This window comes from Nerophis lumbriciformis, linkage group LG11 (assembly GCF_033978685.3).
Source record: "Nerophis lumbriciformis linkage group LG11, RoL_Nlum_v2.1, whole genome shotgun sequence".
Taxonomy (NCBI): Eukaryota; Metazoa; Chordata; class Actinopteri; order Syngnathiformes; family Syngnathidae; genus Nerophis; species Nerophis lumbriciformis.
In genome coordinates, this window is record NC_084558.2 from 45,922,816 (window position 1) to 45,940,263 (window position 17,448).

Consider the following 17,448-nt stretch of genomic DNA (forward strand, 5'->3'; position numbering starts at 1 on the left):
GCTTGTTGTGAAAAATGAGTTGGAATTTCACAAGAAAAAGGTCACGATTTCACAAGAAAAACGTAGTCGTAATTTTACTCAACGCAAGTCAGAATTTTATAAGAAAAACTGAACATTTGTGCAATATTATGATAAAAGTTGTAATTTTTCCTCAATAACAGTCGCAATTTTACAAGAAAAGCTTAACATTTTGACAATTTTATGAAAAGTGTCGTAATTTTACTCGACAAAAGTCACAATTCTACTCTTCAGGACGCAGCCTCAGGTCTTCTAAAGATCCCGAAAACTTGTTTTAAAACCTGTGGAGACCTGGCGTTCCCTCTTTAGGACCACCCTTTCTAGATATATAAAGATGTGTATTTACAACATTAATAATATATACATACTATGCAAAGATAAAAAAGCTTGTTGTGAAAAGCGAGTTGGAATTTCACAAGAAAAACGTAGAATTTTGGTACTATTACAATAAAAGTCGTATTTTTACTCAACGCAAGTCAACATTTTACGAGAAAAACTGAACATGTGCAATATTATGATAAAAGTTGTAATTTGTCCTCAATAACAGTCGCAATTTTACAAGAAAAGCTTAACATTTTGACAATTTTATGAAAAGAGTCGTAATTTTACTCGACAAAAGTCACAATTCTACAGGGCGCAGTTTCCGGTCTTCAGGCCAGGGTCTTCTAAAGATCCCGAAAACTCGTTTTAAAACCCGTGGAGACCTGGCGTTCCCTCTTTAGAACCAACCTTTCTAGAAATATAAAGATGTGTATTTATAACATTAATAATATATACATACTATGCAAATATAAAAAAGCTTGTTGTGAAAAATGAGTTGGAATTTCACAAGAAAAACATAGAATTTTGGTAGTATTACAATAAAAGTCGTAATTTTACTCAACGCAAGTCAGAATTTTACGAGAAAAACTCAACATTTGTGCAATATTATGATAAAAGTTGCAATTTTTCCTCAATAACAGTCGCAATTTTACAAGAAAAGCTTAACATTTTGACAATTTTATGAAAAGTGTCGTAATTTTACTCGACAAAAGTCACAATTCTACTCTTCAGGACGCAGCCTCCGGTCTTCTAAAGATCCCGAAAACTTGTTTTAAAACCCGTGGAGACCTGGCGTTCCCTCTTTAGGACCACCCTTTCTAGAAATATAAAGATGTGTATTTACAACATTAATAATAAATACATACTATGCAAATATAAAAAAAGCTTGTTGTGAAAAATGAATTGGAATTTAACAAGAAAAACTGAGAATGTTGGTAGTATTACATCAAAAGTCGTAATTTTACTCAACGCAAGTCAAAATTTTACAAGAAAAACTCGACATTTGTGCAATATTATGATAAAAGTTGTAATTTTTCCTCAATAACAGTCGCAATTTTACAAGTAAAGCTTAACATTTTGCCAATTTTATGAAAAGAGTCGTAATTTTACTCGACAAAAATCACAATTCTACAGGGTGCAGCCTCCGGTCTTCAGGCCAGGGTCTTCTAAAGATCCCGAAAACTTGTTTTAAAACCCGTGGAGACCTGGCGTTCCCTCTTTAGGACCACCCTTTCTAGATATATAAAGATTTGTATTCACAACATTAATAATATATACATACTATGCAAATATAAAAAAGCTTGTTGTGAAAAATGTGTTGGAATTTCACAAGAAAAACGTAGAATTTTGGTAGTATTACAATAAAAGTCGTAATTTTACTCAACGCAAGTCAAAATTTTATGAGAAAAACTCGACATTTGTACAATATTATGATAAAAGTTGTAATTTTTCCTCAATAACAGTCGCAATTTTACAAGAAAAGCTTAACATTTTGACAATTTTAGGAAAAGAGTCTTAATTTTACTTGACAAAAGTCACAATTCTACTCTTCAGGATGCAGCCTCCGGTCTTCTAAAGATCCCGAAAACTTGGTTTAAAACCCGTGGAGACCTGGCGTTCCCTCTTTAGGACCACCCTTTTTAGATATATAAAGATGTGTATTCACAACATTAATAATATATACATACTATATAAATATAAAAAAGCTTGTTGTGAAAAGCGAGTTGGAATTTCACAAGAAAAACTTAGAATTTTGGTAGTATTACAATAAAAGTCGTAATTTTACTCAACGCAAGTCAAACTTTAACGAGAAAAACTCGACATTTGTGCAACATAATGATAAAAGTTGTAATTTTTCCTCAATAACAGTCGCAATTTTACAAAAAATTTCAAATGGGGGTCGCAGCTTGCTGCGGGATTGTTCTTCCAACGCAAGATAGACGGCTACGGACAACAGCGTGAAGGTAGGCTAGGATTTATTTAACATAAATCATGCACTACCGCGAACATAAACAATACAACAACAATCAACAACAAAAAAAAGAGGCAAGCGTGCCTAAAACGCAAGTGAAGCTAATCTTAAACAAAAACTAGGACATGGACATGGAAACTTACTTTTGTCAAAACGAGACCTGAACCGGAGTGACATAATGACAATGCAGGCAGGACGAGTGATGAACAAGGTATGCTTAAATAACAGTGACATGATTGGTGACAGGTGTGTGTGAGTCAACGTGAAACAGGTGCGTGACGTGACAGGTGAAAACTAATGGTTGCTATGGTGACCAGACAAGGGAGTGAAAAAGACAGAAACTAAACAAAACATGACTTAAAACAAAACATGATAATACAGACATGACAAAAAAAGCTTAACATTTTGACAATTTTATGAAAAGAGTTGTAATTTTACTCGACAAAAGTCACAATTCTATTCTTTAGGGTGTAGCCTCCGGTCTTCAGGCCAGGGTCTGTTTTATACTTTGTGATTTTATCCGTGAAAAGCGCTTTATAAATAAAATTTACTTACTTACTTACAATTTTATAAGAAAGCTTAAAAATGTTGGCAATATTATGAATGAAATAAGTTTATTTTGGTCATATAATTAACCATCAACCATTTTGTGTGACAGTACAGATTAGACATATTTAACAATCATACACATTTACACACAAAAACAAAAGAAAAGAAAAAGAATGGCCGAAAAAGGAATAGGCTGAAGCCAAAGCTTATATTTACCTATCCTATACATTCACTGAAAATTAGATTGCCTGGAACATCAACGTTAAAAAAAATCAATGGAATGAAAGTAATTGTTACTATATTTTATAATTTTCAATTATTTTCTAAAACCTTAACAAAGAACTTCATTGTTTCAGCTCATCACTGAGCGTGTTCCACCATTTAACTCCTAAAACTGAAATACATTTGTATTTTATATTCGTTCTTACTTTACCTATTTAAAAAATCAATATCCGCCGTAAATTATAGTTTTCTCCTCTTAATTTAAATAACCTAAACATACAATAATAAATTATTATATTATAATAATAATCAGAACTTTACTTGGCAAAATTATGACAAAAGTCATTATTTTACTCAAAAAATGTACACTATTTTACAAGAACAACAGAAAAATTGGCAATATTGTGATAAGTCCGAATTTTATATGACAAATGTCACCATTTTAAATTAAAAAGTATTAATGTTACATTAAAAAAAGTAGTCATTTTACATTAAAAAATAAGTAGTTAAACGAGAGAATAATGCAATATTACAGAAACAGAAAGAATATGAGAAATTGTTCCCAATTTTAAAAGAAAAAAGTCGAGTGGGAAGTTATCTTCTTCACACTCCCTTTCAGGCAAAATTGGACAATCATGCATTACGTACTATACCATACCTTTTGCACTATATTAAAGGCCTACTGAAACCCACTACTACCGACCACGCAGTCTGATAGTTTATATATCAATGATGAAATCTTAACATTGCAACACATGCCAATACGGCCGGGTTAGCTTACTAACGTGCAATTTTAAATTTTGCACGAAATATCCTGCTGAAAATGTCTCGATTTGATGACGTCAGCGCGTGACGTCACGGATTGTGGCTGACATTTTGGGACAGCATGGTGGCCAGCTATTAAGTCGTCTGTTTTCATCGCAAAATTCCACAGTATTCTGCACATCTGTGTTGGTGAATCTTTTGCAATTTGTTCAATGGACAATGGAGACAGCAAAGAAGAAAGCTGTAGGTGGGAAGCGGTGTATTGCGGCCGGCTGCAGCAACACAAACACGGCCGGTGTTTCATTGTTTACATTCCCGGAAGATGACAGTCAAGCTTTACCATTGGCCTGTGGAGAACTGGGACAACAGAGACTTTTACCAGGAGGACTTTGAGTAGGATACGCAGACGCGGTACCGTGAGTACGCTTCCAAACATTTGATCGCTTGCCCGTACGTGCGTGCCGCTATGTGCATGTCACGTACGTAACTTTGGGGACTTTGGGGAAATATATGTGCTGTATGAACTTTGGGGAGGTGAACGGTACTTTGGGCTGTGGGATTGAGTGTGTTGTGCAGGTGTTTGAGTTGTATTGGCGGGTTATATGGACGGGAGGGGGGAGGTGTTTGTTATGCGGGATTAATTTGTGGCATATTAAATATAAGCCTGGTTGTGTTGTGGATAATAGAGTATATATATGTCTTGTGTTTATTTACTGTTTTAGTCATTCCCAGCTGAATATCAGGTCCCACCCGCCTCTCACAGCATCTTCCCTATCTGAATCGCTCCCACTGCCCTCTAGTCCTTCACTCTCACTTTCCTCATCCACGAATCTTTCATCCTCGCTCAAATTAATGGGGAAATCGTCGCTTTCTCGGTCCGAATCGCTCTCGCTGCTGGTGGCCATGATTGTAAACAATGTGCGGATGTGAGGAGCTCCACAACCTGTGACGTCTGATACTTCCGGTACAGGCTAGGCTTTTTTATCAGCGACCAAAAGTTGCGAACTTTATCGTCGATGTTCTCTACTAAATCCTGTCAGCAAAAATATGGCAATATCGCGAAATGATCAAGTGTGACACATAGAATGGACCTGCTATCCCCGTTTGAATAAGAAAATCGCATTTCAGTAGGCCTTTAATTTACATTATGTGTTGTCAACTTTGTATTTTTTTTATGTCATTGCCTGAAATAAATAAATAAATGAAAAAATAATAAAATTACACATTGTGAGAAAAAGACTGCTTTAATTTTGTATTTTATTTTTTATAATTGGTTTTTAATCTTCATTGTTTACTTCAAGTTATTAAAGTATGTCTCTATATACATATTAATTTAATTGTGTTCATACATTTTTGCCAAAGGGGGTGCATTTAAATTTCTTACCCACACTTGTTATTACTTATGTTGGCCAGAGGGGAAGCACTTCACATTTTTACACACACTTGTTATTTCATATGTTGACCAGAGGGGGAGCACTTTTAAAACCGACACACAGTGTATTTGAAAAATCCCTCCTTTTTGGGACCACCCTCATTTAGATAGATTTCACCACCAGGGGGTGCAAATGAGACATTCTCTATTAGATGCGATGGTTTTCCGTATTGGGACCATGATTTATGTCCTAACTTGTTCACCGGTCCTCATATGGAAGGTACTTTTCCTTGTTGATGTCTCAAGAAGGGTAGAAATACAAGAACACACACACACACACCCATGTGACAGTAGTGAGGCTCATACTGTACGTAATCGTCCTACATGCAAAGATTACTCGGATTGAGCGACTGATTAAACGGGAAAAACATCTGCTGTTTAATCGTCGTTTTTTGTCAGAACTTGATGTGTTTTTTTTTTCTTTCTGTTTCATCAGGCTGGATGAAAGCGAGGCGAGCTTCAAACCCAAGTTGTCCGCCTTCGATTTCCAGCGTCTTCTTTTCAACGTGACAGCTCTGCACATCAGCAACGCGGGAGGACCCGACTGTAAGTCAGCCTTTTGTAGGCCCAGGAACCACATTTGTACCATCTCACAAAAATCTCCCCAAGTACCACCAACAATATTTTGGTAAAATGGTAAATAAAACCAAAATACAATGATTTGCAAATTCTTTTCAATTTATATTCAATTGAATAGACTGCAAAGACAAGATATTTAACATTTGAACTGGAAAACTTGGTTTTTTTTTGCAAATATTAGCCCATTTGGAATTTGATGCCTGCGACATATTTCAAAAAAGCTGGCACAAGTGTCAAAAAAGACTGAGAAAGTTGAGGAATGCTCATCAAACACTTATGTGGAACATCCCACAGGTGAACAGGCTCATTGGGAACAGGTGGGTGCCATGATTGGGTATAAAAGCAGCTTCCGTGAAATGCTCAGTCATTCACAAACAAGGACGGGGGCGAGGGTCACCACTTTGTCAACAAATGCGTGAGCAAATTGTCGAACAGTTTAAGAACAACATTTCTCAACCAGCTATTGCAAGGAATTTAGGGATTTCACCATCTATGGTCCGTAATATCATCAAAAGGTTCGGTGAATCTGGGGAAATCACTGCATGATATTACGGACTTTCGATCCCTCTGGCGGTGCTGCATCAAAAAGTGACATAAGTGTGTAAAGGATATCACCACATGGGCTCAGTAACACTTCAGAAAACCACTGTCAGTAACTACAGTTGGTCGCTACATCTGTAAGTGCAAGTTAAAACTCTACTATGCAAAGCCAAAGCCATTTATCAACAACACCCAGAAACGCCGCCGGCTCCGCTGGGCCCGAGCTCATCCAAAATGGACTGATGCAAAGTGGAAAAGTGTTCTGTGGTCTGACGAGTCCACATTTCAAATAGTTTTTTTTTTTTAAAACTGTGGATGTCGTGTCCTCCGGACCAAAGAGGAAAAGAACCATCCGGACTGTTCTTGGCACAAAGTTGAAAAGTCAGCATCTGTGATGGCATGGGGGTGTATTAGTGCCCAAGACATGGGTAACTTACACATCTGTGAAGGCACCATTAATGCTAAAAGGTACATACAGGTTTTGGAGCGACATATGTTGCCATCCAAGCAATGTTATCATGGACGCCCCTGCTTATTTCAGCAAGACAATGCCAAGCCACGTGTTACATCAACGTGGCTTCATAGTAAAAGAGTGCGGGTACTATACTGGCCTGCCTGTAGTCCAGACCTGTCTCCCATTGCATTATGAAGCCTAAAATACCACAACGGAGACCCCCGGACTGTTGAACAACTTAAGCTGTACATCAAGCGAGAATGGGAAAGAATTCCACCTGAGAAGCTTCAAAATTTGGTCTCCTCAGTTCCCAAACGTTTACTGAGTGTTGTTAAAAGGAAAGGCCATGTAACACAGTGGTAAAAATGCCTATGTGACAACTTTTTTTGCAATGTGTTGCTGCCATTAAATTCTAAGTTAATGATTATTTGCACAAAAAAAAAAATAAGTTTCTTAGTTGGAACATTAAATATCTTGTCTTTGCAGTCTTTTCTAATGAATATACGTTGAAAAATATTTGCACATTTTGTATTTGCACTGAAAAAAAAGGAACTTGACTTCACTGTGCATGTTGACACCGTGGGATGCAGCAGATGGGAAATCAACATAAAAGATTTCTTAAACAGTTCAAAGTAAAGATAGTTCAACTCCGGAAGAAAACAAACAAACAAAAAAAAAGAGGTAATTTTTCCCCCACTGGCTGGTAAAAACTTCTTAAAATCCTTGCCATATTTTTACTTTTACATGTGGCGTTTATTAAAAAAAAAGTTAAAGTACCAATGATTGTCACACACACACACACTAGGTGTGGTGAAATTATTCTCTGCATTTGACCCATCACCCTCGATCACCCCCTGGGAGGTGAGGGGAGCAGTGAGCAGCAGCGATGGCCGCGCCCGGGAATAATTTTTTGGGTGATTTAACCCCCAATTCCAACCCTTGATGCTTAGTGCCAAGCAGGGAGGTAATGGGTCCTATTTTTCATAGTCTTTGGTATGACTCGGCCGGGGTTTGAACTCACAACCTACCCATCTCAGGGCGGACACTCTAACCACTAGGGCACTATCTGAGCTGTAAGATGGCAGATCTGCCCATGCACACACACACACACACACACACACACACACACACACACACACACACACACACACACACACACACACACACACACACACACACACACACACACACACACACACATGCATGCATATTCCACCACTTTTGTCTACTGCAGCGCCCACAAAGGCGAGGAAAGCGTTAAATGATTTCAACTCTGCTCTCAAAGCCATCATCAAAAAAAAAAAAAAAAAAAAATCCCATAAAGCCTCGCTCCCATCTCGCCCTGCTTTGCTCTTTAAAGTTCTCCCTGCCGTTTACGGCGCTCCGGTGCCACCTGTCATCATTGCGGCGACAGTGGCAAAATTGTCTTTAGTCCATAAAGGCGGGCTCTGACGATGACAAAGACTGGTGTAAATCAAAGGTTTAACAGGCTCAAAGACTCTCCCGCCAAAGTGACCCAAATTGATGGTCGCCCCTGCTGATGGAAATTGTCCGGTGGAAATTGTTCGTTCCAAGAATTTTGACGGCGGTCTCACGGGCGAGGATTGACGGCGTGGGTGTCAAAATGTTGAGGGTGTGAAACGGGGACCTGATCGCACACTTGAACGGGCTGGTAAAAAAAGGCGAGAAGGACGGGCCTCGCCGTCTTATTAAACCACGGCTTTTTCGTTAAAAGCCACGGAATGTCTGACTGGCCTCTTGATAGAAGTCACGGTTCGCCCTCCTTCCGTCCCTTAGTGTCACTTTGCCTCGCATCTGCCTCTCGTTACGGGCCACGGTCGTCGCATCCGTCTAAACGGACATAATCAGGGGCGGCCAAACTCGGCAAGGCAAGGCAACTTTATTTGTGTAGCGCTTTTCATACACAAAGCAGACTCAAAGTGCTTCACAGACCCATCCATCCATCCATCCATCTTCTTCCGCTTATCCGAGGTCGGGTCGCGGGGGCAGCAGCCTAAGCAGGGAAGCCCAGACTTCCCTCTCCCCAGCCACTTCGTCCAGCTCTTCCTGTGGGACCCCGAGGCGTTCCCAGGCCAGCCGGGAGACATAGTCTTCCCAACGTGTCCTGGGTCTTCCCCGTGGCCTCCTACCGGTCGGACGTGCCCTAAACACCTCTCGAGGGAGGCGATCGGGTGGCATCCTGACCAGATGCCCGAACCACCTCATCTGGCTCCTCTCGATGTGGAGGAGCAGCGGCTTTACTTTGAGCTCCCCCCGGATGACAGAACTTCTCACCCTATCTCTAAGGGAGAGCCCCGCCACCCGGCGGAGGAAACTCATTTCGGCCGCTTGTACCCGTGATCTTGTCCTTTCGGTCATAACCCAAAGCTCATGACCATAGGTGAGGATGGGAACGTAGATCGACCGGTAAATTGAGAGCTTTGCCTTCCGGCTCAGCTCCTTCACACTACAATCTTAGTGATCCAGAGGGCTTATATAGTGGGAGCATATCAGTGATATACTTCGGTCCTAGACCGGGATTTATATGTGAGCAGGAGGATTTTGAAATCAATTCTCTGATGTACAGGGAGCCAATGTAAGGATTTACTTTGTTAGAACTCGAGCAGCAGCGTTCTGAACAGGCTGTAGCTACCTGACAGTTTTTTGGGGAAGACCTGCAAGGAGACCATTACAATAGTCGAGCCTACTGGTAATAAAGGCATGTGCAAGTTTTTCTCGGTCTTGAGCTGACATGAGCCCTCTAAGTCTTGTTACATTTTTGAGGTGATAGTAGGCCGATTTTGTTACTGATATGTATAGCCTAATCACATAATATATTCGGCTTTTCACACACACAAGTGAATGCAAAAGCATACTTGGTGGCCGTATAAACAACTTTAACACTGTTACAAATATGCGCCACACTGTGAACCCACACCAAACAAGAATGACAAACACATTCCGGGAGAGCATCCGCACCGTAACACAACATAAACACAACAGAACAAATACCCAGAAGCCCTTGCAGCACTAACTCTTCCGGGACGCTCCAATATACACCCTTCCTCTCAGGGAGAGCATGTCCCAAATTCCAAGCTGCTGTTTTGAGGCATGTTTAAAAAAATAATGCACTTTGTGACTTCAATAATAAATATGGCAGTGCCATGTTGGCATTTTTTTTCCATAACTTGAGTTGATTTATTTTGGAAAACCTTGTCATATTATTTAATACATCCAGCGGGGATCACAACAAAATTAGGCATAATAATGTGTTAATTCCACGACTGTACACATCGGTATCGGTCGATATCGGAATCGGTAATTAAGAGTTGGACAATATCGGAATATCGGCACAAAAAAAGCCATTATCGGACATCTCTATATAAAAGTACCAAATTCAGTACCTATCACTAACTCTCAGCCTGCAGTGTTACCGGGCCCCAGCATTTAAGTAAAAAGCAACAGGAGGAAGTTTAAAAATCAATCCCAATCAAGACTGGGAAGAGAAAAAATACTTTGTATTACCTCTCTTAACTCCTCCTAGGCTAGTTTGCCATCCGTCTTCCGTCGTCCAATGACAAGACTGGAAAAACAAGTAAATGAGGAAAACAGAGTGACATTGTGCCTTCATCACTATTCATGGCAGGAAGTCCCTTGTCTCCTCTTCTTCTTCTTTCCACTGGGATGTATTTATTGTCCTGAGCAGGTTGTAGTCATTGGCTTCAAGTCTGATGCTTCTTATAGCTTTCACCACATAAAATAAACCACGTGGTTCAGACGGTGGAGTGGAGGGTTTCCGGGTTCCATTCCGCCGTTGCGTCCTTGGGCTTCATAATGCACCACACATTTTCAATGGGAGACAGGTCTGGACTACAGGCAGGCCAGTCTAGTACCCGCACTCTTTTACTATGAAGCCAAGCTGTTGTAACACGTGGCTCGGCATTGTCTTGCTGAAATAAGCAGGGGCGTCCATGATAACGTTACTTGGATGGCAACATATGTTGCTCCAAAACCTGTATGTACCTTTCAGCATTAATGGTGCCTTCACAGATGTGTAAGTTACCCATGTTTTGGGCACTAATACACCCCCATACCATCACAGATGCTGTCTTTTACACTTTGCGCCGGATGGTTCTTTTCCTCTTTGGTCCGGAGGACACGATGTCCACAGTTTCCAAAAACAATTTGAAATGTGGACTCGTCAGACCACAGAACACTTTTCCACTTTGCATCAGTCCATCTTGGATGAGCTCGGGCCCAGCGAAGCCGGCGGCGTTTCTGGGTGTTGTTGATAAATGGCTTTTGCTTTGCAAAGTAGAGCTTTAACTTGCGCTTACAGATGTAGCGACCAACTGTAGCAACTGACAGTGGTTTTCTGAAGTGTTCCTCAGCTCATGTGGTGATATCCTTTACACACTGATGTCGCTTTTTGATGCAGTACCGCCTGAGGGATCCAAGGTCACGGCCTTGCCGCTTACGTGCGGTGATTTTTCCAGATTCTCTGATGATATTACGGACCGTAGATGGTGAAATCCCTAAATTCCTTGCAATAGCTGGTTGGGAAATGTTGTTCTTAAACTGTTGGACGTTTTGCTCACGCATTTGTTCACAAAGTGGTGACCCTCGCCCCATCCTTGTTTGTGAATGACTGAGCATTTCATGGAAGCTGCTTTTTATACCCAATCATGGCACCCACCTGTTCCCAATTTCCCTGTTCACCTGTGGGTGTCATGTCTGTGTAATCATGTTTTGTTTTAGTCATGTTTTGTTTAGTTATTGGACTCTTTAGTTTCTGGCTTTTCACTCCCTTGTCTTGTTTCCATGATTACCCATTAGTTTCACCTATTCCACGTTTGGACTCATTGTGCACTCTTGTCTTGTCACCATAGCAACCCATTAGTTTCACTTGTTACACGTTTTGAGTCACGCACCTGTTTTCGTTGATCATGTCTGTAGTATTTAAGTTCATTGTTTTCAGTTTGTCTGCCTGGTGACATCCCACAATTATGCTCTGCACATTTCTGACACTTGATTTCATGTCCATCGTTCATGCTGCTCCTTTTAGTCCATGCCAAGTAAGTTTTGTTTATTAATGCTATAGTCTTTTGGTTTCATAGTTTGTTCTCCGCCACTGTGCGTGCTTTTCGTTTGTACTTTATTTTGATATATTAAATAAATCATGTATTTACATTCCCGTCTCGCCCGAGCCAACTTTCCGCTGCATTCCGGAAAAGCAAATACCCAGGACCAAGTCATGACAGTGGGATGTTCCAAACAAGTGTTTGATGAGTATTCCTCAACTTCCTCAGTCTTTTTTGCCACTTGTGCCAGCTTTTTTTAAACATGTTGCAGGCATCAAATTCCAAATGAGCTAATATTCGCAAAACATAACAAAGTTTACCAGTTTGAATGTTAAATATCTTGTCTTTGCAGTCTATTTGTCAGGGTTTGTAGGTGACGAACCCCAAGATGCAGAGATGGCAGCAGGCTTGGTACAAGAAAACATATTTTTAATGTTCAAAAATAAGAAAATGAAAACATGAACCAGAAAACAGGAAGCAGGAACAGGAGTCAGGATCCAGGGAATAGCTTAACGACAGCATACAGCAAACAACGACACGACAGGTAGTAACGACAATGATCCAGCAATGACTGGAGGAGAAGGCAGGTTTAAATAGTAGCTGGCTGATTGACACCAGGTGTGGCCAGGTGCCAATCAGCCACAGCTGAGGGGAAGCAGCACTCAGGGAGACACTCAGGAAATGAAGACAAAATAAAAGCGCTGACAGGAAACTAAGACAAACAGAGAAAAAACTAAAACATAGTCAAACTGTCAGGGACAAGCCTGACACTATTCAATTGAGTATAAGTTGAAAAGGATTTGCAAATCATTATATTCTGTTTTTATTTACCATTTAGGTGCCAACTTCACTGGTTTTGGGGTTTGTAAATCTAACCCCATTATTATTGTGTGTGTCCTACAACAGGGTTCAACCCCGTTGTAGGACACACGTTACCACTAACAGCATTACAAGTCAGGACCTGAGTCAAGTTCCCATTTCCTCCCCTCGTCTCCAGACACGTCCCAGCTGGCCGAAGTGCGTCTGACCTCCGCTTCGCCCGCCACCGATGCCGCCTCCGGCCCCCCCGCTCCGTGGGTGGAATCCTGTTCCTGTCCCATCGGTTTCGGCGGCCAGTTCTGCGAGCGATGCGGCCCGGACTTCACCAGGGAGTCCCCCGGCGCCGGACCTTTCTCCGCCTGCGTGCCGTGCAACTGCCACCAGCATGGAACTTGCCACCTGGAGACCGGTGAGGTTTTAACACTGCTGTCATGTTAGTCCAAAAAAGACCAGAAAAAACTATATTTGTTGCTTGGTGCTTTTTTAAGAAAGACCTTCTCGCTAAATCTAGAGAAACAAAGCTCGGTCGGCAACACTCACCCCCATTGCTTTGTCTTCTTATTCTCTGGAAGACCAGGTGCTTATGAGGTGTGTTAAAAAGTTACGATTCCATCAACTTATGTTGTATACACTGTAAAAAAAAAAAAAAAAATCATATTTTTACTCTAAATTTCTACTGTATTTTTTCTATTTTTTTTTAAATACTTTATAAAACTGTAGAATTGAAGACATTATCTGTAAATAAACAATACGCCTGTTATTTTAAGTAATATGCCAATAATGACAAATATGTATATTTCTATTTCTTTTTTTACAGAAAATACCAAATTAATTATACATATCATTTTCTGCTTTCTTAAATTACTTTCAAATGCATGTAAAATTACAGTAATTATCTTTCATTAAATATGTAGCTTGTTATATAAAATTCTATGTCCATACTAACAATCTAACACAGGGGTGTCAAACTCAAATACAGAGTGGGCCAACATTTAAAACTGAACTAAGCCGCGGGCCAAGGTTGTATCGTCACGTCCGCTTTTCATCCATTCTAACATCGTTCAGACCCAGTCACAAGTCACCCACGCACACACGAGTGAATGCAACGCATACTTCATCAACAACCATACAGGTTACACTGAGGGTGCCAGTATAAAAAAACTTTAACACTGTTAGAAATATACTGTGAACCCACACCAAACAAGAATGACAAACACATTTCGGGAGAACATCCGCACCGTAACACAATATAAACAGAATAGAACAAATACCCAGAATCCTTCCACACACACACATACACCTTATAGCGTCCCGGAAGAGTTAGTGCTGCAAAGGGTTCTGGTTTGGTGTGGATTCACAGTGTGGCGTATATTTCTAACAGTGTTAAAGTTTTTTATTCGGCTACCCTCAGTGTGACCTGTATCGCTGTTGATGAAGTATGCGTTGCATTCTAATGTGTGTGCGTGTTATGTGACTGGCCCGCGGGCCAGAGTTTGACACCCAAAGGTATTTTTCTGCAGAACTGTTTGCATGGTCACTTTATTAAAGGTGGTTGATCTTAACAATTCAGAAAAAAATCTGTAGAATAATGGTATTTTTCTGTGGAACTGCCATTATTGTCACTTCATTAACGGTGTTTGATCGTAATAATTTGGAACAACTCTGTAGGAAAAAAGGTATTTTTCTGCAGAACTGTTTGCATCGTCACTTTGATCTTAATTTAGTAAAAATCCGATATTTTTACGCAAAACGTTTCATGAAAATTTCTGTAAATATAATGTTTTTGCTCATTATTTGGTTTACAAAGTTTTACTTTAATTGTATGGTTTTCGTTTGGCAGCCGTAGTTGCCAGTATTTGACCGTTTTTTTTTTACAGATTTTTTTTTTTTTTGCAGTGTAGGGTGACATGGCTCAGGTGGTAGAGCAGCTGTCCAGAAACTTGAGGGTTCCTGGTATCAACCCAGCTTCCGTTTAGTCACTGCCGCCGTGTCCTTGAGCCAGACCCTCCACACACCTTGTTCCCAGTGACACTCACACTTAGAGATCGGTACCGAGTCCGGTACTTCTTTTTTTGGCACAGACCATCCATCTATCCATTTTCTACCGCTTGTCCCTTTTGGGGTGGCAGAGGGTTGCTGGAGCCTATATCAGCTGCATTCTGGCGGTAGGCGGGGCACACCCTGGACAGGTCACCGACCAATTCAGGTAAAATCCAACCTGTTACCGTTCCTGGGTTGCGTGTCCGGTCACGCCTGGTTGCCGGTCTCGGCACTTGCCATCAGTGAGAGCGGACTCGGCCAAACCAGCGCCAGGTAATGTTGCCATTTTCAATGCTAACAAAGAAATTGTTCTTAGAAAACGCTCCAAAGTAAGTCAAGTAAGCCTCAACTTTTCAATCCAGTCCATAGTGGATCTAACATAATAGCGAGAGTCCAGTCAATAGTGGATCTAACATAATAGTGAGAGTCCAGTCCATAGTGGATCTAACATAATAGTGAGAGTCCAGTCAATAGTGGATCTAACATAATAGTGAGAGTCCAGTTCATAGTGGATCTAACATAATAGTGAGAGTCCAGTCCATAGTGGATCCAACATAATAGTGAGAGTCCAGTCCATAGTGGATCTAACATAATAGCGAGAGTCCTGTCCATAGTGGATCTAACATAATAGCGAGAGTCCAGTCCATAGTGGATCTAACATAATAGCGAGAGTCCAGTCCACAGTGGATCTAACATAATAGTGAGAGTCCAGTCCATAGTGGATCTAACATAAAAGTGAGAGTCCAGTCAATAGTGGATCTAACATAATAGTGAGAGTCCAGTCCATAGTGGAGCTAACATAAGAGTGAGAGTCCAGTCCATAGTGGATCTAACATAATAGTGAGAGTCCAGTCCATAGTGGATCTAACATAATAGTGAGAGTCCAGTCCATAGTGGATCTAACATAATAGTGAGAGTCCAGTCTATAGTGGATCTAACATAATAGTGAGAGTCCAGTCCATAGTGGATCTAACATAATAGTGAGAGTCCTGTCCATAGTGGATCTAACATAATAGTGAGAGTCCAGTCCGTAGTGGATCTAACATAATAGTGGGAGTCAAGTCCATAGGGGATCTAACATGATAGTGAGAGTCCAGTCCATAGTGGATCTAACGTAATAGTGAGAGTCCAGTCCATAGTGGATCTAACATAATAGTGAGAGTCCTGTCCATAGTGGATCTAACGCAATAGTGAGAGTCCAGTCCATAGTGGATCTAAAATAATAGTGAGAGTCCAGTCCATAGTGGATCTAACATAATAGTGAGAGTTCAGTCCAAAGTGGATCTAACATCACAGATGCTGGCTTTTGAACTTTGCGCCTATAACAATCCGGATGGTTCTTAGGACAACATTCACAGTTTCCAAAAACAATTTGAAATGTGGACTCGTCAGACCACAGAACACTTTTCCACTTTGTATCAGTCCATCTTAGATGAGCTCTGGCCCAGCGAAGCCGGCGGCGTTTCTGGGTGTTGTTGATAAACGGCTTTCACTTTGCGCACTAGAGTTTTAACTTAAACTTACAGTAACTGTAGTTACTGACAGTGGTTTTATGAAGTGTTCCTGAGCCCATGTGGTGATATCCTTTACACACTGATGTCGCTTTTTGGTGCGGTACCGCCTGAGAGATTGAATGTTGGTGATTTCTCCAGATTCTCTGAACCTTGTGATGATATTACGGACCGTAGATGGTGAAATCCCTAAATTCCTTGCAATAGCTGGTTGAGAAATGTTGTTCTTAAACTGTTCGACAATTTTCTCATGCATTTGTTCACAAAGTGGTGACCCTCGCCCCGTCCTTGTTTGTGAACGACCGAGCGTTTCCTGGAAGCTGCTTTTATACCCAATCATGGCACCCACCTGTTCACCTGTGGGATGTTCCAAATAAGTGTTTGATGAGCATTCCTCAACTTTCTCAGTCCTTTTTGCCACTTGTGCCAGCTTTTTTGAAGCATGTTGCAGCCATCAAATTCCAAATGAGCAAATATTTGCAAAACATAACAAAATGTACCCGTTTGAACGTTAAATATCTTGTCTTTGCAGTCAATTGAATATAAGTTGAAAAGGATTTGCAAATCATTGTATTTTGTTTTTATTTACCATTTACACAACGTGCCTACTTCACTGGTTTTGGGTTTTGTAGTTAATCTTAGAACTGGCACCCAATTGTGTTTAAAGTTAAGTTAAAGTTAAATTATCAATGATTGTCACACTAGCATTGGTGAAATTTGTCCTCTGCATTTGACCCAACCCCTTTGATCACCCCCCTGGGAGGTGAGGGGAGCAGTGAGCAGCAGCAGTGGCCGCGCCCAGGAATCATTTTTGGTGATTTAACCCCCAATTCCAACCCTTGATGCTGAGTGCCAAGCAGGGAGGTAATGGGACCCATTTTTTTATAGTCTTTGGTATGACTCGGCCGGGGTTTGAACTCACAACCTACTGAGTAGGAAAAAAGAATGGACTTTGAATCGAGAATCGGTTTAAATCGAGAACCGATTCTGAATCAAACGGGATTGAATCAGACGGCATCAATTTGAGGTGTGGCATTTACGTACTCAAGACTAATCGTCTCATCGCAGCGTCGGATGCTATTTGTGGACCAAAACTTTTTTTCCGACTCTCCGCAGGCGACGCCCTGTAAAGTAGCGAAGCCGTT

The 17,448-nt window shown here is 40.8% G+C and overlaps 1 protein-coding gene across 1 annotated transcript in view; it reads left to right on the forward strand.

The window, feature by feature from the left end:
• Positions 1-17,448, forward strand: part of lamc3 (laminin, gamma 3) — a 318,369-nt gene that overhangs the window by 213,891 nt on the left and 87,030 nt on the right. Inside the window, exons 11-12 of the mRNA XM_061966493.1 lie at positions 5,716-5,825; positions 12,931-13,161. Coding sequence (XP_061822477.1) covers positions 5,716-5,825; positions 12,931-13,161 — 341 coding nt within the window. The remainder of the gene's footprint in view (positions 1-5,715; positions 5,826-12,930; positions 13,162-17,448) is intronic.